The 26,355-nt window shown below is 51.9% G+C and overlaps 10 protein-coding genes across 10 annotated transcripts; 7 read left to right on the top strand and 3 right to left on the bottom strand.

Annotated features, from left to right (window-relative positions):
* Window positions 1–5: 5 nt before the first annotated feature.
* BDV14DRAFT_70485 (ABC1 kinase family protein) lies at window positions 6–2,358 on the top strand. Its single transcript, XM_073777325.1, has 2 exons — window positions 6–971; window positions 1,019–2,358. Exons 1-2 carry the CDS (start codon window positions 166–168, stop codon window positions 2,235–2,237), a joined length of 2,025 nt encoding a protein of 674 aa, XP_073633109.1. The 5' UTR covers window positions 6–165; the 3' UTR covers window positions 2,238–2,358.
* A 350-nt stretch (window positions 2,359–2,708) lies between these two features.
* Window positions 2,709–7,318, bottom strand: BDV14DRAFT_187037 (uncharacterized protein; the record flags this gene model as incomplete). The annotated part of the gene is made up of 7 exons (XM_073770904.1): window positions 2,709–2,875; window positions 2,909–3,824; window positions 3,881–4,154; window positions 4,359–4,463; window positions 4,577–4,724; window positions 5,350–7,059; window positions 7,099–7,318. 7 exons carry the CDS (start codon window positions 7,316–7,318, stop codon window positions 2,709–2,711), a joined length of 3,540 nt encoding a protein of 1,179 aa, XP_073633110.1.
* Window positions 7,319–8,217: 899 nt separating this feature from the next.
* Window positions 8,218–10,152, top strand: BDV14DRAFT_164453 (t-SNARE syntaxin). The gene is made up of 4 exons (XM_073767183.1): window positions 8,218–8,736; window positions 8,792–8,973; window positions 9,022–9,582; window positions 9,637–10,152. The coding sequence occupies exons 1-4, from the start codon at window positions 8,478–8,480 to the stop codon at window positions 9,670–9,672; spliced, it is 1,038 nt and encodes a 345-aa protein (XP_073633111.1). The 5' UTR covers window positions 8,218–8,477; the 3' UTR covers window positions 9,673–10,152.
* Window positions 10,153–10,983: 831 nt separating this feature from the next.
* BDV14DRAFT_187038 (YoaK family protein) lies at window positions 10,984–11,998 on the bottom strand (the record flags this gene model as incomplete). The annotated part of the gene is made up of 2 exons (XM_073770905.1): window positions 10,984–11,603; window positions 11,650–11,998. The coding sequence occupies 2 exons, from the start codon at window positions 11,996–11,998 to the stop codon at window positions 10,984–10,986; spliced, it is 969 nt and encodes a 322-aa protein (XP_073633112.1).
* Window positions 11,999–12,826: 828 nt separating this feature from the next.
* BDV14DRAFT_70539 (uncharacterized protein) lies at window positions 12,827–13,248 on the top strand. The gene has a single exon (XM_073777326.1). It carries the CDS (start codon window positions 12,922–12,924, stop codon window positions 13,159–13,161), a length of 240 nt encoding a protein of 79 aa, XP_073633113.1. The 5' UTR covers window positions 12,827–12,921; the 3' UTR covers window positions 13,162–13,248.
* Window positions 13,249–15,492: 2,244 nt separating this feature from the next.
* BDV14DRAFT_195679 (ClpP/crotonase-like domain-containing protein) lies at window positions 15,493–16,124 on the top strand (the record flags this gene model as incomplete). Its single annotated transcript, XM_073772271.1, has 2 exons — window positions 15,493–15,912; window positions 15,987–16,124. The coding sequence occupies 2 exons, from the start codon at window positions 15,493–15,495 to the stop codon at window positions 16,122–16,124; spliced, it is 558 nt and encodes a 185-aa protein (XP_073633114.1).
* Window positions 16,125–16,617: 493 nt separating this feature from the next.
* BDV14DRAFT_164456 (M50 family metallopeptidase) lies at window positions 16,618–17,814 on the top strand. Its single transcript, XM_073767184.1, has 3 exons — window positions 16,618–16,866; window positions 16,929–17,336; window positions 17,400–17,814. Exons 1-3 carry the CDS (start codon window positions 16,684–16,686, stop codon window positions 17,610–17,612), a joined length of 804 nt encoding a protein of 267 aa, XP_073633115.1. The 5' UTR covers window positions 16,618–16,683; the 3' UTR covers window positions 17,613–17,814.
* On the bottom strand, window positions 17,815–20,477 carry BDV14DRAFT_164459 (putative pH signal transduction protein PalI). Its single transcript, XM_073767185.1, has 4 exons — window positions 19,872–20,477; window positions 18,580–19,816; window positions 18,316–18,533; window positions 17,815–18,260 (listed from the first exon to the last, which is right to left on the bottom strand). Exons 1-4 carry the CDS (start codon window positions 20,059–20,061, stop codon window positions 18,253–18,255), a joined length of 1,653 nt encoding a protein of 550 aa, XP_073633116.1. The 5' UTR covers window positions 20,062–20,477; the 3' UTR covers window positions 17,815–18,252.
* A 1,542-nt stretch (window positions 20,478–22,019) lies between these two features.
* On the top strand, window positions 22,020–22,835 carry BDV14DRAFT_164461 (uncharacterized protein). The gene is made up of 2 exons (XM_073767186.1): window positions 22,020–22,375; window positions 22,428–22,835. Exons 1-2 carry the CDS (start codon window positions 22,188–22,190, stop codon window positions 22,477–22,479), a joined length of 240 nt encoding a protein of 79 aa, XP_073633117.1. The 5' UTR covers window positions 22,020–22,187; the 3' UTR covers window positions 22,480–22,835.
* A 333-nt stretch (window positions 22,836–23,168) lies between these two features.
* Window positions 23,169–26,035, top strand: BDV14DRAFT_209152 (glycoside hydrolase family 55 protein; the record flags this gene model as incomplete). The annotated part of the gene is made up of 6 exons (XM_073775577.1): window positions 23,169–23,311; window positions 23,366–23,646; window positions 23,700–24,118; window positions 24,164–24,529; window positions 24,574–25,047; window positions 25,091–26,035. 6 exons carry the CDS (start codon window positions 23,169–23,171, stop codon window positions 25,850–25,852), a joined length of 2,445 nt encoding a protein of 814 aa, XP_073633118.1. The 3' UTR covers window positions 25,853–26,035.
* Between the last annotated feature and the right edge of the window lie 320 nt (window positions 26,036–26,355).

A 26,355-nucleotide genomic window follows, 5' to 3' on the forward strand; every position in this document is an offset into this window, starting at 1 on the left:
TAAGACTGATGTTATCTCCGTCGGGGTCTCGGCGGCAAATCGCCGAACGCAGCTCACTTTCATCATCGCCTTACCTCCGTTAACTGCGCCATCACCGTCTCACTCTTCTTTTCTATCGCTTCATCGCCATGATTCCTTTTTTGTGCACATCTTGATATCCCTTCGATGGCATCTACCGCTCTGTCTAGGGCACTTCGCCCGAGCTCTTCGCTCACGAACCTCGTCCGCTCCCCGCACCGTCTCCGCTCACATGTCCCCCATACTCCTCCTTCACGTCTATTCCACGCACAGTCGCTTCGCCAATATGTACATGGTAGCGAATTCCAGCCCATTGTACCTCCTTCACCAAGCTCGCTGGGGAAGCCCCAGCCGGCAAAGACCTACCGTCGAACCCGCAAGTGGCTCCGCCGCCTGTTCTACCTGTCCTTGATCACCGGCACCATTTATGTTTTTGATACCCAATTCTATGCCGCCTCTCTCACACGAACCGCTCGCACTTTCTCCCTGGGCTTGCTTGTAGCCCTGGACTACAAGATCAACTTCCGTCCCAACCCTCCTCTCGCCGGTTCAATCGCAGACGTCCATAATCGGAACGCGCAGCGCCTGTCGGACCTTCTGCGGCACAATGGTGGACTTTACTTGAAGATCGGACAGGCGATTGCCATGCAATCCGCTATTTTACCGCCAGAGTTTCAAAAGATGTTTGCGCGCATGTTCGACGATGCGCCCCAGAATGACTGGAAAGACGTGGAAAAGGTCATCCGTGAGGACTTCGGAAAGTCTGCGGAAGAGGTCTTTGGTGTCTCCTTCAGCGGTGATCCCGATAAGGGTGTCATGGAACGTGTGGCCAGAGCAAGTGCTAGTGTCGCTCAGGTTCATTGGGCTCGGCTAGCGGATGGAAGAGAGGTTGCGATCAAGATCCAGAAACGGGAAATTGCGCGGCAAATAGAATGGGATCTATGGGCTTTCAAGTATGTTCTTGACCTATTTTCTGTGGAGGCTTATACTGACAAACAAGGGTTGTGACGTGGATCTACAGCAAAGTGTTCGATATTCCGTTCTACAGCCTTGTTCCCTACATCAGCGAGCGCCTGTTCCTCGAGACCGACTTTGCGAACGAAGCCGACAACTCTGAAAACATGGCCAAATTCGTCGCAGGCGAATCTCGTCTCCGCGACCGCGTATATATCCCCAAGGTCTTCCGCGAACTCAGCTCCAGGCGCGTCATGACAGCCGAGTGGGTGGAGGGAATCCGACTCTGGGATAAAGACTCCATCACCCGCCCATGGCGCGGAGGCTGGCGACAAGGCAGTCCTGGCTGCGGCGGAACACCTCTTGACTTTCCCAAGACGAAACAGTCCCCATCCCCCTCAGCCCTGGCCGCACGCAGATCAAGCCACAAAATCAAACCCGAACGAGACGAATGGCGAGGCCGCAACGGCCGCGGCGGTCTCGGCCTCTCCTTAAAGGAAGTAATGACCACAATGGTCGACCTTTTCTCAGCGCAAATGTTCCTCTGGGGTCTCGTCCACTGCGACCCGCACCCAGGCAACATCTTCATCCGCCGCAAACCAAACGGGCACTCTGAGCTCGTCCTCATCGACCACGGCCTGTACATCCACATGAACCCTGCTTTTCGGCACCAGTACGCCCTCTTCTGGAAATCACTCCTCACCTTTGACAATGACACCATCGGCTCCATCGTAAGCGATTGGGGCGTCAATAACGCAGATATCTTTGCCTCGGCTACACTCTTGAAACCATACCGCGGCGGCAACATGTCCACACAACAAGGCATCGAAAGACTAAGCAAATCCGAGCGCGCCCAGCGACAATACGAGCTCCAACAAGCCTCCCGCAAAGCCGTCCGCGAAATCCTAGGCGATGAAGATAAATGGCCGCGCCAATTAATCTTTATCGGCCGCAACCTGCGTATCGTGCAAGGGAACAACCAATTCCTTGGCTCGCCCGTTAACAGAATCAAGATTACAGGGCTATGGGCTTCGCGCGCGCTCGTCGAAAGCCCTGAACTCCCGCTTCTTGAGAAAGTACGGAATCTAGGCCGCCATTTGCTGTTCCGTGCTGTGTTGTTTTCGAGCGATATCTTCTTTTATTTTACCAAGGTGAGGCAGTTTTTGCATTTGGGGGGTGGGATGGAGGATGATCTTGAGGCGCAGATGGCGTCTGTGGCGAAGGATATGGGGGTTGAGTTGAATCATAGTGTTTTTGAGGGATAATCTGCCTGTCTTTTGGTAGAGGCGGGCTCTTGTATATCGTCTCCGCTATAGAATTTGTATAGTATCCCTTGATACAGGATATAAAAGGAAAATTCCACTATAAAGGGTTGTTTTCATCACTTTAAGAATGATTGTAAATGCATTCAAATATAGATAAAAGTAGTTATGACGATCTAGACAAATGAAAATGGCAGGTGTACATATTACAGAGTGGCTCGCTATATAGTTGGCTGATCAAGAAGAGAAGCAGCAGAAGAAGAAGCATGGAAAGGGAAAGAAGAGAACGAATCAAATCGAAAGCAATGAAAAGGATTGAAAACACCCCGCATATATCCAAAATACAAGGGTATCGCATCATATCATGTCGTACGTAGAGCATGTCGTATGTCGCATGGCGCATATCATGGCATGTTGTATACTGTATCATCTTCCAAACGGTTGATCTAGTTCCGAAGCGGTCTTGCAGTCAGGTCACTGATGATCCCACTCAGAGAACCCGAGCGGCCGCCACTCCTGCCCCGGGTACGCGGTAGAGGACATCATGATTTCTTCGCTGGAGTTGTCATCTGTTCGGACGGGGAGTTCCACGGGGGCGTCGACGGCGTTGACTGTTCGGGCACCGCTACGGTGTGGATGTTCTGGGGAGGTAGGGTTTGGAATTGGATCGGGACTGGAGGTGAAATTGAGGTTAAGGTTCGGGTTCGGATGGGACGTAGGTGCCAACATGGCGGGATGTTCAGACAGAGGCGGACGCCGTTTCTCGTCTAGGAGTTGTTGCGCAAGTGCAGGTGGTCCGTATTCTTCCTCATCTTCTTGGTATGTAGGTAGGCGGGTGACGTTCAGTATCTCCTCTGTTTCCTGGCGCCATGAGGCAGATGTGCTGGTCGTCGTTGTGGGCTCGGTGTGCTCCTCGCCTGGGATGGTGATTTTCCATGGGAGTTCCTGGTCACCTGAGCGACTCGTGCGCGGGTTTGAGGAGCGGAAGGCGCCTAGTCTATAGGCTGGATCGGTCGTGTCGTGCTTGGGCAGAGTGCGCTCTTCTGGTCGCGGCGCAAAGGCTTTGGGGCTTCGGGAGCGGAGGTGTAGGTCTTGTGCGTAGGTGCGCTCTTCGGAGCGACCGCGGGATGGGGGTGTGCGAGGGATTGGGGAACTGGTAGCTGTAGGAAGGGGGGAGCCGAGTCGCGAGGATGATGAAACGTGGGGATGCCGTGGTGGGTAGGGCAGGGAATGGGGTGAGAGCCTCCTAGGGTCGATGGGTGTTGGGTCACTCATCCTTATCCGGTCTGAGCTTGCGGCACCGCGAAGATGGGGTGGATGTGCCTTGGCGACTGTGAAGGATTCTGGCGATTCGTGAGCAAAGAAGCCTTCGGTAGGTTGACGTCGGCCATTAGTATAGGTATTGCGGGCGTCTGGGAGGGAGATAGGTCGTTCATGCTGATCAAATGAGGAAATGGAGGAGCTAGCGATTCTAGAATCTGGCCGAGAGGACGTCGGCGCGAGGTAATGCCTGGTGCTGCCTTCTGAAGAGGACTCGAGAATCGGCTGCGGGGGCGCCGACTTTCTATGCTGGTGGCGGCTGAAGATACCCTAGACCGAGTCAGAAACCAGGCTCTCACCCGTGCATAGGTGAAGGGCTACCTTACGCTCAATTTGAAGTGCTTCCTTGGCTGTTCACTTTTGTAGTCGGGCTGATCTGGCCCCATGGAAATTCGGCGAAACCGGCCGACGTTCTTCAGCTTCTCCATGGGCGAGGCAGAGAGTCTAAGTGCTGCGGGGTCCCGCGACGAGGATATCTGTTCTGGCCGGTGCGACCAGTCATGCTTGGAAGGAAAGGGTGACTGCAGTCCAGGGTTAGAAGCCGGGCGAACGTTCGCTCGGGCCGGCGAAGTCTGAATAACCTCACGCTGAGCCAAAGCGCTTTGAGAAAGGTTATTTTCCGCTAGGCTCGAGGTGCTCCTGTCGCTACGACCCCGAGTTCTGCCGCCAAGGTGACGCGGCTGCGAGGCGCCCACGTCGGGGTCAAGTTCAAGTGACAGCTGAGCAGATCGATTGTTCTGGGCTGGCGGAGAAAATCAGCCACCAGTCGGAATCCTCGTCCCAATGGGATTGAAATTGAGGAACTCACCAAGCTTCTGAGCGAGCGGCGGCGACGGGCCCAGATCGGCTTCGTGCTCGCCTAAGGACGGGACCGACGGCAGTTGGTACAAGGGGAGAAAGGAGTCGCGGCTTTGGACGAAAGTGTCGTGAAGGATTGGGGTCTGTACGCGCCCTACTAGTTGTTTTTCATAAGGTACAGGGATATCCAGGTTGTTGGCCTCGTTCTCGCCGTCGATTTGCACCTTTCTTCGAGGTTGGAGGCCAAAGTGTGGTTTAGCGCCCAATGGATCAGCACCGTCACACGCAGCGGTTTTATTCTTACTGGCTGAAAGAGAAGAATAGTCCTGGTGCGGCTCCTCTTGCGTCTCAACAGGACAGGGATTGCATTGGCTGAAGCCTGCTGGGCATTGCTGACCACCGCTTTGTTCGCCATATAGTCCACTAGCAGCAGTCAGCGAAGAAGGTTGGACAAAGAAATATTCCCCACCCCTTGTTGAGTCTGCATTGCCGTGCCTCCTCAAGAAAGGATTATGCAGGTCCAGGGGGTCGTCTAGATCTAGGCTAAGCTCAGCATCCGGCTGAAGGTCTGAAAGTCGTACGGGCCTGTGATATCCTCGCATCGCTTGGAACCCCTACATCGTAACCACCAGGAAATTAGAGGCGACACAAGGAACAAGAGAACGAGAGGCAAAAGAAGAGGCAGGAGCCATTTGGGACATGGGAATGGGTGCACAGGCTATTCTGCAAACATCATCTCGTGCCACATTCTGACTCGCGTCTCAAGATAAATTCAATTACAACATGCCTTGGTATCAATTATAAGAGCAATAGACAAAGAGCAAATATGTAGAACAAGGCGGGAGTTGAACATATACAAGCAAAGGCTCCCATATCATAAGAACAAGAACAAGTAGAAAGGTTGAAAGTTCGTAAAGCAAACGATGCGGTCAAGAAGCACCCAAACGAAATTAAGGTTCTACCTTTTCAGACCCTCCGCCCTTTAATTTGTTCCGACCTCGGGAGAACAGGCCCTTGGCAGCTTTGCCGGCTTGTCCACCTAGGGCACCCGCAGTGTGCAGGAAGTCCTTTCCTGATTGTTGTCTCATGGAACCAAGTGGAGCAGAGGGCCGCCTAATGTGGCCGGATGTCGAGTGAGATCCATCTTGGAGTGAAGAGGCAAGGTTGCCTAGGGACGTCAACTTGGGGAATTTGTTACGCGGGACGCTGTTCTTGAATTCTTCCGACAGAGGCTTCGCGTTGCGCTCAATGACGTCGGTATGCTCTGGATGAGCATAAACCGTAACGTGAAGCCAATGGGCGAGGCCGGTGTCGATACCTGCGAATTGATCCCGGGTCCGATCAAACGCTTGGACTCGCCCTTCGGATGACTGTATCCCAAGAATATCCTTGAATCCAAGCAAGCCTGCTTCATTAGAAGGAGGGGGCAGTGGCGCCGGCGGCTCCAGATGCAGCTGCTGTCCGGGATTGAAAAGCTCTCCTTCTTCCGCCTGACCGAGCGCTTCGGTATTTTGAGAGAATGTACGCTCATGGCCGCTGGATGAGAGGCTTGTAGTATCGTCAACAGGCAACGGCGGCACAACCGTGAGCTGAGGCTTCTCGGGTGGAACTTCGTCCGTGCTGTTTATGGGATTCGCTGTTTCTGCTGGCTGGGTAGCGGGGGCCACCACGGACTCTGGATGGACACTCTCCTGGGAGAAGGGAAATTGTCCGGGCATAGGGGGCGGCCGAGAGGGTTGCTCCTGAGGGACAGGGGTAGGCTCATCGTCACCAGAAGACTCTTCCCAAGAGAAACGCTTCTTGAGTTTGGGCTTGCCCTGTGGTGCGATAGGGGTAGGTTGCTCGATTGGAGGCGTCTGAATCGGAGCCGCGAGAGGCTGTGGGACATCGGTTGACTGCGGCTCACCTTTATTATAGCCCTCATACTCACCCGGAAAGAGGCTGGGCTGCCCGCTAGTCTGCGGAGGGGTATCATTGTCTTGATGCTCGGAGGGAGAGTTCTCGCGACTTAGAGAGCGAATGATCTCCTTCCTCAACCGATCGTTCTCAGTATCCTCCGGAGAAGTCTCCGCGCTTGTTGGAATAATGACGGGGATGTTTTCGGTTGACGCCGTTGGTCCAGGAACCATTGTAGTCTGAACGTTGAGAGGGGCTGGCAAATCCGACCTTGATTGTTGGTAAGGCAGCTGAGAGTAACTTGGTTGGGGCTCTGTAGGCGTTCCCGCGGTGACTTGGGCCAAGTCAGATGATGCGCTGGTCTCCGGTCCAGCAATTTCGGGCCTGCGAGAAGGGCTGTTGCCAGGACTAGGAATGCTCAAGTCTCGTCGATGACCAGGTTTGAAGACAATTTTGCCTTCGGTCGGTGTGTCTGCATGTTCACTGGGCTCTTCTGGAATGGTAGGAGTCTTGTCATCGGTGGTATCGCGCCGAGCCATGATGGGACTGATGCCTGCAGTGCTGTCGCTGTTCGAACGAGCGACACTATCAGCGGTTGTGCTAGGGGTCTCGGGAACGTCAAAGGCTTGATTGACGGCTGAACGGAAACCGAGAGAAGAGGAGTGCTGGAGCTGGTGTGGCCCCGGATCTTGACTGTTTTGGGGAGCTGAAGGAGCTGAAGGAGCTGATTCAGGGTCAGCGAAGAAGTTGGAACCAAACGCGGACATGCGCTTCATTTCAGGTAACGCGATAGTCGGGACGTCGTTCTCGGCTGTAACTTGATGGGCTACGCCCTCCGTGTTTGCTTCACGAGGAGCACTGGTCTCGAAAGACGAAGTAGCGCTGATAGGCGCTGGGTTCACAGGAGCACCCGCGGCTAGTGTATGGTCATCTGTCGATGGTGAGGTTGGCTGGGAAGGCTTCTGTTCCTCTCGCATGCGTTTATAGATGTCCGCTGGACGAATAATAGGCGTTGTAGGACTGTCGGAAGTGGCTGGAGCCTCTATTGGCATTGTTTGAGCTCGCTCCATGGAGCGTGCGCGATCTGTACTGGGTAGTGGAGGACGCGCTGTTTCCTTTGACAAGGTACTCGACACATCAGGGATGCTTCGATTTGTACCAGCTGCCTGCGATTGCGACGGTTCATCGTCATACTCATATTCTCCATATTCATCTTCACCCCAATCGTCACCATCGTAAGAATACTTCTTCGCGTTTACCCAACGCTTCGTTTTCGCACGGTTTACATTTGTCTTGAATGACACGGGTGTTTCGTTACGCGGGTAAGGAGAGAGCGGGCTCGAGTTGTGGGAAATAAAGGGACTAATAGAAAGCAATAATTAGCATGGATCATGCAATAGTAGTATAGACTCGGGTGCTGCGGCTTACGGGCGCTGCGGCGGACCCGACATAGTTATGGCTAGCTGTTTTTAACAGCTTATCAACATTCGCAATTAGACCAGTGCAAAGTCGCGATCGGCATGCCCAAGCGCTGAGACAGTCTTGACGCCTGGTCGTGTGCAGTGTCACAAGTTGAGCAGCTCAAGGCAGCAAGTTTCAGCGATTATGGCCGTGCGGGGAGGAGTGGAATGGAGGTCAAAGTGGGAGAGAAGTAGTAAAGGAGGTTTGCAACAAAGGAAGGGAAAGGGTATGATAGCTCGACACAGCGTCAGTCGCAAAACGAGAGTGTTGAGGAGGAGAAGCAAAGGAATTGAGACAATGCGAAGCTGACGTAGTAAATGTCCCCCTGAGGCGTAGGGCGGGCGTTGTTCGTTGGTCACTGCCTGAACGCATGGGGCATTAACGCTCATTGCGTATCCTCGGTGGCTGTGCCTGTGGCCGTGCTTTCACGTGAAGAAACCTGTCACGTGATGCCAATGTCCGATCGGGAAGGACGCCTGCGGCGACGGGACAAGTAGACTGTCTCATCGTCGCGAATCTCAAACACTGTCCGGATCATTTGCTATGGAAATTACACTTGTTGCCTAATACTTTAGCTCTAGATATCTCTTCTTGTTAATTCGAACCTGACGTCGCTGCCATTTCGCAAACGGAGTCTATCCCCTATTGTCGTCTCCTTATCGATTAGGTCGCCCTTTGTCTCACCCATCCATCGCATACCACCGGTGCTACGCAATTACCAGTTGCGTTCTGATAATACGGAAGACCCCGAACCCTGAAGTCTGCGCTATGACCGGCCCCTCAATACAGGATCGCACGGGCGAATTCCAGGCCATCCTCGGCCAGGCTCAGAAACGAGCAGCATCTTCGAAAGTTGGATCGCAACGGCAAGCGCTTTTGACAGATGCACAGCGCCGACAAGCGAATGGCTCAGCAGAGGGAAGTGTGGAAGGTGGGAAGAGGGCTCGGTCAGAGTTCGCTCGACGCGCGGCGGACATTGGACGGGGAATAACGGCGACAACGGCGAAGCTCCGGAGGCTAGCAGAACGTGAGGATCAAGGTCAATTTGAGAATACTGGGTGCACTTGCTAACTCTGCGCTAGTTGCGAAGCGCAAGACACTGTTTGACGACAGACCAGTCGAGATCTCCGAGTTGACGTATGTCATCAAGCAGGACCTTGCGTCGCTCAACCAACACATCGCGGGCCTGCAGGCTCTCACGCTCTCACAACATCCAAAGAACAACCGGTCAAAAGCGGATCAGGAAGGAGAACATAATGACAATGTACGTGGGATATAGCATTGCAAAAGGGCCATGGCTAATATTCGTTAGGTCGTCGTCATGTTACAAGGGAAATTGGCCGATGTAGGCGCTAACTTCAAGGATGTTCTCGAAGTCCGCACCAAGAATATCCAAGCATCGCGCTCACGGACAGAAAACTTTGTCTCGTCTGTATCGTCCAAATCACAGGCTAATCTTGACACTCAGCGGTCAGATTCACCTCTATATCCCTCCGGACGGAGAACGCCGCAGCCTGGTGGCTCTTCAGATCTCTTGACGCTGGAGCCATCAAACCCATCACCCCTGGGCCGGCCGTCCATGCAGTCTGACCAGCAACTTCTCATGATGGAGGAGGCCGAGTCAAGTAACTCGTACATTCAATCTCGTGGTGAAGCGATCGACGCAATCGAGAGAACGATTAACGAATTAGGTGGCATCTTTGGCCAGTTGGCGCAAATGGTCAGCGAGCAGTCTGAGATGATCCAACGGATAGATGCCAACACCGAGGACGTGGTGGATAATGTGCAAGGAGCACAACGCGAATTAATGAAATACTGGACACGGGTATCAGGAAACCGATGGCTAATTGCTAAGATGTTTGGAGTACTAATGGTAAGCTTACTCTCCAATTAGGCGGGTTGTGCAATGCTAACATACCGCCTGCAGATTTTCTTCCTCCTCTGGGTCTTGATATCAGGATAGACGACGCACTTACTACCCGTTTTAATAATGTACTACTACCGGGCTGCGCTTCTTTACCCGTCAACGAGTGACGCCTTCTCTTCGAGTACAGCTTCTTTCTATCTTTTCTTTGTGCGATGCGTGACAACCATTGGCGGCTAGATCTTGATCGGATTTACTTTTTCTTTTCTCTTTTCCTGACACTGTATTTTCCCTTTTCTTTTCCCTTTGTTCACATTGCATATGCACCAGTATCCGACCAACCCTGTATGTAGATTGAGATGAATCCAACGCCTCATTCTGGAACATTCAACCATATCAGTAGTGTCTGTATCTGACGCGCCCTCGTCACACCGCTACTACAACCAGCTCTACAAAGTGCCTATTCATGCAGCGCATACCGCGGCATAAGCACAACATTCATACTCTGCTCTACAGATCCATCCCAGCTGAAGCTTACGACGCTTGTCATAGATAAGCGATTCCAACAAACTAACCTACCGGTTCCCGAGACCCGACGGCTTTGTCAGCATCTTATGCTCGCAAAAAGTTAGTTACTCGAATCTAGAATGTCTATTTTCGGTGCTTGAAGCTGTCGGGCAAACATTTAATACATGAGCGGGAGGCCTGATATGAGTTGAGAATGTAGAGACTGGGTCTTTGGCTACAGAACCTTATTGGCATATCTATGCATATCTCGGCTGCCCCGGATATCCTGAGTAACATTCTATAAAGTTGTTGGCTGGCGGGAGGCCTGACGTGGGACATGAGGTGAGGTGAGCCAGAGTGACCACCTCAGGGTAGGTAGTCATAGGATTGGAGGATTAGGGTTAGTGTATTTTTCTTTTTGGCAGGACTATTGGCTGGAGACAGATTTGTCAAGAGGGCATTCGAGAGCTGCGTACAGAAAAGGTTATTATCAGATTAACGTTTGATCATGGGCTATTGAAATGACCGTGTCGCTAGAGTAGACCTCGGTTGGCTTGCTTAGGGTTTGTCGGGAGGATTCGGGCTGGGCGTGTTTCGGACTATTTGTTACTGTTGACAACGTTCAGAGACGATGATACGAAGGGTTTGTGTAAGGAAGGTATGCAGAAGGAAGCTATGTATAGTTCAATGATAAAAGCTAGCGGCCGTAAGTGTTGAATGACCATCCATCCGCCAGCGTCTGCCGTAGTACGTATACTCTATCATCATAAAGTCGTAAGATAAATAGGACCCTCAAAGGTCGAACAACACATCAAAGATCAAAGAGAATTAGAGACGCAAGTAAAAGGCAGTACATCAAAAATGTGCAGTGAAAGAAAATTGAAAGGTAATAAAGCAAGCACATCATACAGATCCAACGCCCTCTGCCTTCTTGCTGCGCTCTCCCTTCCACACGAACCAACAGCCTGTGATGACCAGCTTGATACTCATGGCAAACCACAAGCTCGCTGACATTTGAGTCACCTTTGAGAGTCCTCCTGCTGTCATCGCGCCTAAGAAAAGCGCAAGGAAACCACCGATACGTCGGTTGCGCTTTGGGTTATCCTTTAGCGCAGCCCCTAGGTTGGGGTCGACGAGAAGATCGCAAAGGAGCGTAGTGAGAACAACTGTCGGTAGTTCATCGTATTCCAGAACTCGAGACGCGACGATTTGGCCTGCAGCTTGGAAGGCAAGCAAGGAAATCGGTAGGACCTGCATCCATTGGATTGGGGCACGAGGGTCTTCGGGCTTCGGGTCGACAACGCCTAGTTGGACTAACATGGCGGCTACGAAGATGGCAGCGGTTTGCACTCCAAAGGATAAGATCAAGGTTGACCGGCGTCGGGTACCCAAAGCTCGGCCGACTTGGATGAAGAGGACATTTCCAACGATGAAGACGGTAACGGCAATCAGCGACTTGGCCCAGAGATAGGCAGGGTAAGAGGGTTGTCCGGAGGCTCCTAAGGCAATGAAGACGGTGTTTCCTAGGAGAGTCAGTAAAGTCCAAAATAGAAGAGAATACCGACATACCTGTTTGCATACTACTGAAACTGCCCCACGCGTTGAATGATAGGCCGTCAACGAGACCACCAACAAAGCCACACAAGACGAGGAAAATATCGGTGTAGCGCTTATCGATGTTGGTTTTCATGTGCCTGGAGAAGCTTGACTGCCACGACGTGGGCTCATCCTCGGTGAGAGTTTGCTTGCCGGAGAGAGACACAGTCGTGCTGCCCCCTACGGACCATAGACCGTTCGGGTCTTTGGAATCATATTGCGGCCCTGGAGGCCCAGTAGAGGTATCCCAGTAGGTGAGGCGGTTGTTACTCGAATTTGGGACAGTCTCGATCTCCATCGAAGGTCTCGTAGGGTTCTGCATGTTGTCGGCGGGGAATGAAAGGGTCAAATAGGAAGTGGTCGGCGGTAAAAGCGGCAAAGCCTGATTGATATGGTATACAAAGGTATAGTTAGGGCTTTTGTCAAGCAAACCGAAAGGCTGGTGGATCAGAGAAGGCTGATTTGAGGGATATGACAGAATCAGGACAATTCGGGCCAGCTGGGCGCGAGTGGCACTCAATATATGGAGAGTCAAACCCTATCTGGCTGACGAACGGAGAGTCCCATCCCCCATATGGGTCCCGGTTTTGGCTGGGCTTCGGCGGAAATCAATAGCAAAGGCGCCAAGAATAGATTCCTAAACTCGTCAGCCCAACGCGGATTTTAGATCAGGAAAAAACAAGTGCATCCTCGTCGATCTGTCAGGTATCCGAACGCCGGAGCATAGCCGGACACATCCGTATAGACCCGCGTGCTTGATGTTACACAGTTGCGTTTGAAAAGCAGACAGAACAGTCAAGGTTGCATATCCATGCATTCACGCGGATGGCTGAATGGTGACGACGGGCTGGACCACTATTCTCCTTCTACCGGGTGACCCTTTCGAGGCTCCCAGACGCTTGGTGCATCCTCGACCATTGTATCTCAAAGGGGGCTTGCTTGGCCGAGACCTTGGCACATTGCTCGAAGGCGTCATGGCCAGGTTCATTTTCCGTTCATGGCGTTCAGAACCCAGCGGCGTAAGCTATGATTGTTTTTTTAGGGCCCAATCCTGATAAAGTCAAATCAAACAGTCATTCGCCATGCAACTCGCTCGTTATCTTGTGGTCGATCGGTGGGGAATGCCAAGCGAGAGAGGTCCAAAGGAGGAAGCGTGTTGCAGGCAACTTCATTTCTTGACCGGAAACAGGACGATCGAAGCTGTATCATGCCGGTGGAGCTCTTGGCGAGGACGCTGGATCCCCGATGGTGACGATAGCCGACGGCAGATTCCGTAGCAGAGGGATCTGGAGAAGAGGGGAGAGGAGAGCGCGGAGAGCCCAGAGGACAAGACTGGAGAGAGACTGGAGACTGGAGAGGAAAGAGGTTGAGGTTACTCAAAGGCGCCGCGGTGAAACATGGCTCCGGCGCCAATGCTCGTCACAAAGCACACACCTCCTTTCCTTATCTCCTGCACTTACTTTGTACCTACACACTACTGCCTAAGACTCTCTGCAAACCTCTCTTTCATCACTTTTTGATCATTTTGATCACTTTTTCCTGTTTTGTTCACCTCCTGCACCGCCCCGTCTGGCCTCCTGCGGTATAAGCTGCCAAGAGGATCGCCCGCTCTAGAGACTGGCGTATCCACTAGTCCCTTCAACAGCGTGAACCTCAATTTAAGCCGTCCACTTGCGAGACAAGACGAGTGGCTTCCCGAGTGCTTGGCTAGATGCCGGATCTACGATTCCTAAACCGTGGTCCCCTTGCCTAGCCTCTCGTCTAACCTTCGTCAGACACAGCCCCAAACTGCACTCGCCATGTGCCTCATCCGGTTGGCCACCCGCGCCTGCGCCTGGCCTGGCGCTGAAGAGCTGACCCGTGCTGGTCGGATATGAAATCGAGCGCGCCTTGGCAATCTCTTGGGCCATCTATTCCCGGGCCATCTATTCCCGAAAGTACAAATTCCAGCGAGGCGGGACTCAGAGTCAGGGGTCGGAAAAGTCTAATAATCGATCGTTGGTCCGCTGATACAGTCCACTGGGATTCTTGGAGGCTCGTGGTTTTAGGGGTCCGGGAAAGTACCGAGAACCGGAGAACTGCCCGTATCTATGTCTGATCAACCCTCTACCTGCCCAACCTTTCAGGGACTTAGCCAAGAGCGAGGGCAAGCCACACCGTAAACAGAAAAGGAACACCAAGCCTGGCCGCAACATGTCAATGCCAAGAGAGGCTTTGGCTCCCAACGACTAGTATCAAACTGCGCCAAGCACGAAACATTGCTCGGTATAACATGTGCAGCGTGGAATTATCACGTTCTAGGTCGCCATCACACTCATCACCGATGCACATCTGACTCTGTCATCAGGTTTCCGAGCATGGAAAAATGTTTTGGAGACCGTCTTGTGTGGCCAAAGAGCGCAGAGGAAGGCTCAGCTCCTCATACTTGCAATCTACCATTGGGCGTGAATAGGCTTGGCGAGCTTCTTCCGTCATCATTTCAGGTGGAATCCAAGCCGACGGTTGCGTCGATCCTCGAATCGACCCGCGGACTCGTCACGTCTCGAGGCATCTTTGTTTTGTGCGTGCTTGTTGGTGTGTTCTGGCCTCCATCTCAGATCCTTGTACCGACTCTTCCCGATCTCTCGGGATATAGTTCTATCCCCGACGCTTTCGTGTCAGTGATAACCGACCACAGACTGAAATCATGCTTTGTTCTTGCAGTCTAACGTCAATGCGTCATCACTCTGGGCTTATCAGTGAAGTGCAATGCATTAACCCTTTTGGGTGTTGAGGTACTTGTGTCCACTGGTGCTCTTGGAATCCGTCAGTCTCGGCAGCGGGGCGGCGGACCCAGAGCCTATTCAGAGCCATATCGGCGCGGGGTGGCGTTTCCCTCAGGGAACCCTATTCCCACGGGGTACTCTTACAATTATGCTAAGGTCTTGACTGTCAATCACGGACACAGACCTGATAAGACCTTGACATAATTTCGCGGAGTAATTGTTGACGCCATCCGGAAAAGGAAGTCTCTCAGGGAAGGTGTCCCAGCCAATGAGACGATTAGAATATGGTAGCATCTCACATTCCCAGCGTTGATATAGCGGGGCCTTTGGTCACGCAGATCCTCTTGGTGTTTCGAATCCAAAAGTTTTTTCGCGTAGGAGTACAGACCGTCGACGGAGATGAAGTCCCCATAGGCCGTGGCAATGTCGTCGTACAACGGTGCTACATACCATCTCCAAGACTCCAGCAATTCCCCGGAGATTCTGGCTCGTACCCCACGTCTTCGTGAACAAGACGGGGCCCCAGACCAAACGCTTCTTTTTCCCAACAAAGTAGTAGATGATCAGGTTTTGGGGTAATACCGGGCCCAGGGTTAAATGTCGGGACAAGCGATGATCTTGGAGAACATCCAGACGCCTCGGACTATCTCCGTCGCTGGGACTGGTAGGCAACAGTCATCTGCCATCAAAGCCCTAATGAAGTTGGCAAGCGTTGCTTCGGTATACCTGTGCACCCCCACTGGCGCAGTCTCAATTTGAAACATCGCCCAGAGCCGAAATCCTAAAGCCGATTATTTTTGATGGTTGAGAGGAATCTATCGAGAGTTGTCGACCTCACTCCATGATTTGACTGTCATGCATACGGCTGTTATACTGTTTTCTCTGCATCTGACCTATGATACTCGTTGTCTGCTCTAGGGGTAGTATCTTCAGCCCGACTATATGCCCTCGGCTTGGGATTCGGGCGGGGCAACCGATCTTTGCAGAATCAAGTCGCAATAAACCAAGTGACCTCGCTCAATGTTGGAAGAATAGGGAGGACTCAGCTAACATGGCAGCAATCATCACAACCATCGCCAGGATAGCGAGCGGCAGCAGGTCTATCGCAACAGTGACCATCTCACGGGCCTCGAAATTGAACGCCTTGAATTCGCACCTTTTCAACCTACTCACCAATGAAATGCGAACCATCCCCAAAGACCACTCCAACCTCCTCGCCGTGATCCTGACAGGACAAGGAACAGAATCGTTCATCGGCGGTGCAGATATCGCTGAGATGTCTGTCCTAGACTCACCAGCCGCCGCCCGCGAGTTCATCACTGGGGTCCATACAGCATGCAAGAGTATCAGAGACTGCCCAGTACCAGTGATTGGGCAAATGAATGGGTACGCACTTGGAGCTGTCCTGGAAATTGCAGCAAGTTGCGACTTTCGCGTTGCTAGTCAGCATGCTGTATTTGGTATGCCCGAGGTGCGTCTGAACTCAGTTGATACCTCACGGAACTCCTGATCAATCATTGAGGTCATCAAATACTAAACAAGCAGGTAAACGTTGGAATACCAAGCGTCGTCGAAGCAGCCCTACTACCCGGCCTAATCGGGTGGGGACGAACACGTCGACTGCTTATGCTCGGCGATACCATCTCCGCCGTCGAGGCTTTACAGTGGGGTCTAACCGAGTAGGTTGTCGAACCGAACCATCTAGATCAAGCGGTGGACGAGTGGGTTCAGCTCTTGGAGAGGAGTGGACCGGGCACCGTTCGCCGACAAAAGAAGCTCATTCGGGAGTGGGAACAACTTGGCTTGGACGATGCTATTGAAGCTGGAATCCCGGCGTTTGAGGAGTCGTTCGACGGCGATGGCGAGTGACGGCGAATGTTATCTCAGTTCCTGCAAATAAGAAAGAAAAATGAGTAGTCAACCCACATACCATCAATACGCGTCTCGCGAAGAATCTCAAACCAGACCATTAACCTCAGCCCTGTAGAGATGTTCTTGCATTCCCATTGGGTAAAAAATGCAGACCCGCCCCAGCCACACCGAGCAGGCCCAAAAATAGCCACTCCAACCGTTATCCCAGCCACACGCTAAACCGCTCTCAGTCAACCATCATCATCAGACGCGTAGTCTAAATCTAACATTAGGCGCCAGTGTATCTTTAAATCTGTCTCTCTCCATTTTCTTCATTCTGAGTTCTGACAGGAACCTACCATTAATAGTATTGAACTGCGATAGGAACAATATGCCACCCTATCACGAGCTCACGAGTCGCGCCATGGAAGCCTCAACGGCCCATTTCCACAAGCGCGATCTCACAGTCAATCATACACAAGCAGTTACGCTGGGCGTAATGGGCGCATATGTCGTTGTGATTGCTATTCTCTGGAACGTGCCGTTTCTGCGATACTCGCTGTGGCCGTTTAAGGTATTTTCCCCCTCTCTCTTACCCCTCGCAAGAGAAGTAAACAAAACTAATTTGCTGTATAGATGCTAGTAATAGCCTTCCATGAATTCGGCCACGCAATAACAGCCTGCTGCACAGGCGGGCGCGTGAAATCCATCTCGCTAGACCCGCACGAAGGCGGCGTAACGCACATGCAAGGCGGAATTACAGCAGTGACATTACCAGCGGGATATCTAGGGTCCAGCATCATTGGCGCGTTGTTGATATTTGCAGGATTCAACATTACGGCGTCCAAGGTCGCGAGTATTATACTGGGCGTTTGCTTCCTGCTTACGCTGTGGTGGGCGCGACGGGACTGGCTGACGATCTTGACGGTTTTGTTGGCTGTGGGGTTGCTTGTGGCGTGCTGGTTTATTGCGCATGGGCAGGCGCTTAGATGGGTTGTGCTTTTCATTGGGGTTATGAGTGCGCTCTATAGTGTTTGGGATATTGTGAGTTTCCCTTGCCCTTCCTTTCCATTCCATGCGCCTTAACTGGATACTAACGGATTTAAGTGCGACGATTTGATACTGAGAAAAGTAAACTCCTCTGACGCAAGCGTCTTTGCGCAGCGGTACGGCGGGTCCTCGCGGTGCTGGGGACTGCTTTGGTCGCTGGTGTCGTTGATCTTCATTGCGATTGCGATTGTTGCGGCCATTGCGGCGTTCCCGCAGTCGTTTAGCGAGCAGGAGGATGATTCGAAGCACTTTTTGCCGACGAAGTTCTAGTATCTTAGGGCTGTTTATTTAGTTTCTGGCGATGGGGTTATGGTTATGACTGATGTTTGGGCTAGGCTTTATTGGGTTATGTTTTGGGCTGTGCTTTGGGAGCGTTTAGATTGATACCACGACTTGATTAGATTGATCAGCGAATTGACATTACTGGATTTACAATCTCAAAGTTAAGAAACCTGTGTATAAGAAATACTGAAGGATTGTATTTCATGTAAAAGGCTGATTATGTGAAGCCAGATGCTATCTACGTATGTACTCAGTTCCAAACATCAAGTCTGTACAGTCCACCAGGGAGCCACCAAAGTACAAGCCAACTTGTCTGTTCGTGTCAGGCACGGATCAAAACGGAGGCAATGCTGCAAATGTATCAACCGAGGCAAAGCAGATCATAGACCTGTAAAACACCAAACGCCAACTCCTGATTACAAAACAGACTAAGGAATTGGGTATCTCGAACCGGTTGCACCCGGGAGTGGTGGCATGCGCCCGCCCCCTCCAATGCCGGCTCGGAGATCAAAGTCGGGATTGCCCTCGAGCAAGACGTCGCGCTTCTGTTGAGCAGCAGCCTGCGCTGGCATGGGCGGCGGGCGCCACTTTGGGTTGACAGGCCGCTCCGATATGGATGTGAAGTGACTCACTTCGCTAGCAGCAGGTGAGCTGGGACGTTCCACCCCAATTTCCTTCGACTTTTGCTCACCAGAGTTTCCTGGTGTCAACGCAGAGGGCAACTGTGGGCCAGGTGCCGCCTCGTTCCGACTCGTATACACGGGATCCTCATCCTCGTAATACATACTACCTGACTGAGAACGGGCATGGCGTGGCTGTTGTAGAGGTTGCTGAGGTGGGAATGGTAGAGTTGGCTCGCTTTGGTTCAAAGGCTGTGGTCCCCAATTCCGTCGAGCAGGAACGTATGACCTAGACAATAAGTAACAATACCAAAAAAAGAGAGGACAAGACTTACATCGTCCTGCTGTAGAAGCTCGAAGGGCTAACAGGTTCAGGGTGATTATCAGCTGACATGCCATTCTGCTGTCGTAGTTCGGGCATTTCGTCTTGAGCCTCTGACTCATATCGCGGTTGCGGCGTCATTTCAATGGCTTGACCGATTGGTCCAGGTGTTGGGACGGCCATCCCGATAGGTCCGGGAGATGGCTGACGAGGTGAAGGTCCACGGTATCCGTAATCGTCCTCACTCGGTCGGGGTGCGTATCCGTTCATTGCTGGTTGCGGTCGATACCCTCCGCGTGCCATCGGCCCCCCACGCATTGGGCCCATAGGACCACCACGACCAGGAGGAGGTCCACGCGAGCTGGGTCCGTATGGACCTCCATATGGACCACCGCGACCATAGCCTCCGCGAGGTGGATACCCACCGCGTCCGCGCGAAGCAAAGCCTGGAGGGGGAGGGCCTCTTCTTGGGTCCGAGTAGGGATCGCGCATTCTATTGTCTTGAGGCGCCGGAGGCCCGGGAGGCCCGGGAGTACGCATTCTGGAGGAGTTGTTGTACGGCACTGGTGGCAAGGGTGCACCGATTTCATCACGAGGGGCCTGGTATGGCACCGGATCTCCGGGAATTCGGGCGGGGTATGTGGTGTCCTGAGTAGCCGGGGTATTCTGGTTGTTCAGAGGTGTACGGTCGTCGTCGCTTTCCCGAGTGTTGGTGCGGAAGGTGGCGAATGTAGGCCCATTGTCTGCCATTTGCGACGGAGCAGCGAACGTCTCCTTGGTCTCTGGCACAATCGGCTTAGGCTCGTTCAGCGCAGCTGCAGCGGTGTTCTGTCGGTTATAGTAGTTTTGTCCACTCATTTCGGCATTCTCAGCAATGCGCCTCTTCCGAGCCTTGCGACTCACTAGTGTTCGGCGCATAGCACAGGTGAGGACACCGCAGGTGACCAAGATGATCGTCGCTGCGAGAACGATCCATCCACCCCATGATAGATGCGGCACAAACAACAATATATCGACGAGGAAAGCAAGTAGTGAGACGAGAAGAGTCGGAAGGAGTAGTATCAATAGAGCGAGAAGGTAACGGGGCGAGTGCGACGGAGCGTGGAAATGAGCTCCTGTTGCGAGACCAAGGCATATCAAAGTGAGGAAGGCAGCGATCGGGTGGACGATAAGGATGGACGATAGCGATCTCCGCGCGTCGGAGGGAAGATTGAAGTCGCTATCAGTGCTTCCAGTGTTCCTGATTTCCTCTGGACTAATGTTAGCATTCGCAAACTCAACGGTGAATTCTTGCGCGCAACGAACCAGTGGTGTAGCCGACATGGATGGCAGTACACGAGCCGGACTTGCAGTAGCCAAAGACCCCGTACTCAACATTGTCAAAGGTCGCCAGCGGAATATTCTTGATGATAGGAGTTGATATTACGGAAAGTAGAAGGAGGACGAAGGCGATCAAGAGGAGGAGAGTCAACGGAGTGGCCGGCTTGAGTAACATGGTGGACGAGCGCGAAACAGCCGCGAAGGCTGCTTGGCCGTTAGAGGGAGATAATGAATGTCAGGTTGCGACAGAACCCCTATTGACAGGCACACGGACGCAGTAGCTGGAGGATAACCTCGGATATTAGAGCATTGAGCGTGACATTGGCCTGCAGTGGTTGTCTTGGGATGGAACTGAGGGGGGCGACAGGAGAGCGAGAAAGGACCGTGGGCGGACTGGACGGGGAATCTGGGAGTGTAGGTAGTAGCGGGGAGTTGGGGACGGAGGCAAAGCCAACAAACAGCTCTTGTCCAGACAGGAGCGATAAGAAAAAAGAAGAGACCGAAGAGAACGAAAGAATACTAAGACAGTAGTATCTGGCTAGCGACTATGTTAAATGATGGAATAAGGTATAGCCATAGCGGCCGCTTGCTTGATTGCAGGAAGGAAGTTGGAGAGGACGAGGCCCGGCGACTTGAAAGACTGTCGGGATGATGACTTAATCACTTCCCCCGGATTCGCGTCTACGGCCCTTAACTCCATTTCTCTACCTACCGTACCTACTCTAAGGTGTTCTGCTCTTACCAAATATTCGATGCAATCTAGCTGTCTAATTTTTACTGTGACCTCCGTTCATTTCAACGGCTCAATTGCTCAAAAGCGCCTGTCCTCCCTCCATGGTGGCTGAGTCCGGGCGAGAATGAGCGATGCCTGGCTAAAGCGACCACCAATAACAGGCCCCATCATGATTCGCTATCAGCACGAGCAACATGCGGTTGAGCCCCACCGGCCAAGCCTGTCTCCGTCAATTGGAATGATAGATTCCTTGCAAGAGGCCATGGATCGTAGAATAATGGAACGAAACACCAGGGCAGTCTGCAAGTGCATTGCACCAAGCTCCAGTCATCTGATTCGCAATCGGTAACACAGTGAAATCCTCCCCTTAATATCGTGCCGGCCTGGCTTGTTAGTGCCTCTGCCGCAGGGACGTTTGACGAGACCGACCCGAGTAAGATCGACTCTACGATCGCAATAGATGACGCGAGTCGTCCCCACGGCCGAGGAGCATGCCAATCTTGCCTTTGAGCCAATCTTGAGACTGCGACCATGGAACACGATGATACCGGTGTTTTAGAGTGTGTTTGCAACAAGTCTTGGTCCAGCTTGTTTTGGACTTGTGGAACACTGAGGCGACAGCGCAACTCCAATTTCCAATTTATCCGCGATGATTCTAGCCCGTGCTTCTAGAGGCTCCACCCGTGGTTGACAGCCTGTGGACCCTGGGGTTAATCATCCTGGCCTGGTAGTTAAGTACTGCTGCTACTCTACATGTTCAAGAGCAGGTATACAAAACGCCGTGAGCTCTTTACTCGCTGACACCGCACTCGCTTACGAGTAGGTTGAACCATCGAAGCTGTCGGGCAATGGTACGCCGAATTATTGCCGACTAGTGTTTGCTAGGAGGGCCAAGCTACGCTGCATGGGTTCATCGGAAGGTGAGCTGTACTTGGTATGATGGACGCATGTCCGATCATATCAATGCGCAGGGTCTCCGATACCCAACAACACATCTATAGTCTTTTCACTATCCCATGACGGAGGCATCCTGGTCGTTCTTTGCTTGCAGCCTTGCACCCTGCCAAGATGTCTATCGCACACAAGGATCGCAAGCCGTCGATCATTCGACCTATAAGATTCACTTCGTGAGCTTGTCCACGTCTCGAATGGACCACGTCGTATGGCTGTAGCCTTGTCTTCTTCCTGAGGCTGGCGGCAAGTGTAGTTTTGTAAACGGCGTACCGCCGAAGCACCGCCGACGCTCTGACGGTAGGACTCAATCGGGTATTAAAGGGCGCTTGAGCTGAATGTCGCATGGTATCTGTTGGATAAACATCATGATGCGTTGTCACTAGTGCAACACTATCGCTTTTATAAATGGTGTTGCGTAAGGATAAGTTCGAGTAGCGATCATTGCACTTTCGAGTCGTTTTTGCTTTTCTCACATCCCGCATCCTTTTCTTTCTCCTGGGGAGTCTCCTCCTTTATAAGGCCGTGCCTGTCGACAGTGGGTGAAATTTGGATTGGCCCAGATACTCGTATTTCCTCATTTTACCACCAAGAGGTGTTGCTATAGATCAGCCACGATGCGTGCCTTTTGGAGATCACCTTGGATGACGTCCAAGATCAGCCTCGGCGACGGTCAGCATGAACATTTGCTTCCAGACAATCAAGAGCTCGAGCAGCTATCGACAAAAGCGACACAATCACAGGGTTCAGCTCCTCGAGAGCGCTATGTTGGGTTTGGTATTGGAGGCGCTGGAAATATCCGCAAGTTCGACTCCCTTTCACATACATCGGAGTTGGATCTCTGACATTCGAACTAGAGTGAAGCAGGATTGTCATCAGACAAAGACCGTGGAAGCGAAGGATAACTGAAGGGAGAGAGGAGGAAGGAGGCGTGGTTCTGGACCGGGACGAAGGCTTCGAGGGGAGAATGCTGTTCTTGTTTTTTTCTGTGTTTGGAATGCTGGCGGGCACTTCATTCCTCCTTTACCACCACTCCATCATCGAGCACTCTTTGCACAAATTAGGCATAAGGCTCCGCTATGGCTTTGAATCAACTTGCAGAATATTATTGTTTCTTTGGCTCTCAGAGTGAATATTTTGTCTATTCTATCTAGATCGCTCGCGGTATCTCTCCCTTCCAGGCCCCTTTGCTATCAAACGAAACCCCTGCGTTGATAGCCAGGTGTGATCTTGACGGCACTAATGATCATGTCATGATGATCCAGACTCCAATGAAATTCTTCTTTCTATGGCCTTCTGCGGCTAATATTAATTTGATGGCGGATACGAGTCAAATTCCCGCCATGGATTGGTCGCGAGGGTGATCTTGACTCGGATTGTCATGCTGGTCCCAGTCGAGGAATGCAGGCATCGCGTGGACTTGGCCAGACCTTATAAACAACCAGGAGAATCAAGTCAACCTACCGACCTTCCATTTCCCCTGTCTCGACTCTCGACGTCTTGTCCACTCCCGGGGCCTCAGACAATAATCGATCCCCGGCTTGTCCCCTAGTCCGTATGAGCTCTCCAGTTTAGGAAGTCTTTGCTGTACCGCAAGTATGGCGATTGCTCCTCTTTTTCTCCGGACATTGGCACTACTGCTTTCCTTCAGTACCTCGACCATTGCCCAACATGAGAGGTTTCGCCTAGTTCCTGGGCTTGACGAAGTGCTAACGCAAGCTTATCATCCAACTCAGCCAGAGTGAGTACCCGCAAAAATCCATGCTAAGCCAGTCTGAGATAATGCTAACCTAAGAAGAGGGATATCATTTACGATCCAGGACTATTTGGCGGAGCCATGGCACGCGCTGAACAACGCAACCCACCAAGAAAACCAACCCTCAGTGGACTGCGCAACTTCTGCATCGGGATCAACCAAATATTGGTACGAGGAGATTGAGCACAACGGAGAGTCGTCATTTCTTTCGCCGAGTTACAAGACGAACTACAAGGTCTTTCGAAATGTCATCACCGATTACGGAGCCGATAACACCGGTCAAAATGACGCTTCGGCAGCCATACAGAGTGCGATCAGAGGTAAAAGATGCCCCCCACCTTCCAGAAACCAAGCATAAGCTAAATGGCGGTAGACGGTCCCTCGGGAGGTCCTGGCCGAGATGCTGGCTCAATGGGATCAACCGGCCAACCGAGGATTGTTTACCTGCCGGGAGGCACTTATTCATTGGGCGCTGCGCTACAGATATACATCGGGACAGTTATTGTGGGAGACCCAACAAACCCGCCTGTCCTCAAAGCACAGCCTGGATTCTCTGGTGACCACATGATATATGCAAAAGATCCGAACTTTGTTGGAACGACCAACTTTTACATTGGAATGAAGAATGTTGTCCTCGACTCGACGGCCTTGAACTCATCTTTGTCTATCGCTCTTCTCGATTGGGGTGTCAGTCAAGCAACTCAATTAAGCAATGTTGCGTTCAACATGCCTACGTCTTCAGCTCACGTTGGCTTGACCACGCAGTATGATTATAACAGTAACGTTATCATGGTAAGCTTCCTTGACTTGCCTGAAAATAAGTGCTAAGAAACATAGAACGACTTAAAGTTCACGGGAGGAGATGTCGGAATGAAACTTAGCGGACAGCAGTGGGTTTTCAAAAACATTGTCTTCTCAGGATCCAAGACTGGCGTGATTGCTGGAGGAACCGACATAGTCTTCCTAGGATGCCAGTTTAGCAACGGTGAAACAGGAATCGATGCAACTGGCACGTCTGGTTCCTTGACGGTCATCGACTCTAGTGGTTCAGCGCTCGGCAACTTTCTGATAACCAGTAATTCTGGCAATGCTGGGAATTCTTTGATCTTGGAGAACATCCAGAATGCCGGAAATACGGTGACTCTAGATGGTCAGGCCATTGTGAGTGGAAACATTGTGGATACCTGGGTACATGGCGACATGGTAAGTTCTCTTGCACTTAATGTTCATAAATCTGACAAAAGCAGTACTCGCCAGGAAGTGCACAAATGCAGCGAGCCAACAGCCAGATAGTCACCGCCGCGCGAGCCACATCGCTTCTATCTGGGAACAAATACTTCACGAAACCGGCCCCAACTTTTCAAGAGTATTCTGCGAGTCAGATTCTAAACATCAAGAATGTCGATGGCACCCCCGTCCACGGAGACGGCGCAACTGACGATACGGCAAACATTAATGCAATTCTAGCAATGAGCACCGACTGCAGTGTTATCTATTTCCCTGCCGGGACGTACATGGTAACAGATACCATCTTTGTCCCTGCTGGGAGACGCATTGTTGGAGACGCTTATGCATCAGTAATCAGCGCTGTTGGTGCAAAATTCCAGGATCCGGCTGCGGTTCGTCCAATGACAAAGTTTGGATACCCTGGTGATGTTGGCGTGCTTCAAGTTGTCGACATGATGTTCACCGTTGGAGACATTCTTCCGGGCTGCAAGATTGTTAGTTCTCCGCCCTTATTATAATCCTAGCTAACGAAAGCAGGTGGAAGTTAATATTGCGGGCTCGACCCCCGGGGACGTCGGTTTCTGGAACTCACACATTCGTATTGGTGGTGCAGTGGGCAGCAAAGTCGAAACCCAGTGTACGACTGGCCCGGATACGTGCAAAGCAGCGTGGGGTGCCCTCCATCTTACAAGTACATCCTCTGTCTACATTGAAAATATGTGGGGATGGACAGCCGATCACGACCTTGACGGCACCAACGATCAAGTCATCTCCACCGGGCGGGGCCTCCTCGTGGAGGCGACAGCCGGTACCTGGCTCGTTGGAACAGGATTCGAGCATCATACGCTCTATCAATACAACTTTGAGAATGCGCACAACATCTTTTCGACCATGCAACAAAGTGAATCAGCATACTGGCAGGGACCAGGCAACTTGCTGGCCCCAGCACCATGGCAAGACGATACCGTCGCGAGCGATCCCGACTTTTCGCATTGCGCCGCGGAAGATGCCTTATGTCGGATGGGGCTCTTTGAGCGGATCCACGGGTCCTCGAACCTCTTCCTCTACGGGGGCTGCAACTGGGTGTTCTTCAACAACGGCGGAAACTGCAACTCGACAGACGGGAAATGTCAGAAGAATGCAATTCAGATCAAGGAGTCGTCAGCGGTTTATCTATATGGGACAAACACCAAGAGTACAATCAACATGGTGCTCGATGGCAACAATGCGATCGCGACAGAGGCTGAAAATGCCGGTGGCTGGGGAGGAGTGATCGCCGCGTACCTCTACTCCGTGTAATTTGGGGTTCTCCAAAAAGCGATAAATTGCAGAAAATTGCATGACGCATTCTCTATTATTTTCATTTGAGCTGAAAATCTTGAAAGACTTAAATAGGTCATGGCCGTCGCGGGTGGTCACTGGTACAGATCGGAGAGCAGTACATAAAACAATGGAAAAGTGAGAGCCCAAGTATATCTGTTGGCACTCAAAATAAGTAATGAAGTTTGATTCTACTTGCATGACAAGGCAGCCTTATCATAGAATACGAGAACAGAAGTACTCTGTAGGTGACTGTTCGTTTGGGCCTCGACGGTGAGCAGTGGTTGGTCTCCTTGCCGCGGCCAAGTTGTGCCAACACAACAATTCTACAAAGTACCAACTCCCAACTAAACTTTTGACGGTCCAACCACGTCACTCTATCTCGGTCGGAGCTTATCATCTCTCCAATTATCAAACAGCGGTTTAGATCTCGGTGGCTTTAGTTTCAATCCGCCTCGTTTTCATGTCGGGCTCGTTTGGTC

This window comes from Aspergillus stella-maris (genome assembly GCF_047715825.1).
Source record: "Aspergillus stella-maris strain CBS 113639 unplaced genomic scaffold BDV14scaffold_3, whole genome shotgun sequence".
NCBI classification, from domain to species: Eukaryota; Fungi; Ascomycota; class Eurotiomycetes; order Eurotiales; family Aspergillaceae; genus Aspergillus; species Aspergillus stella-maris.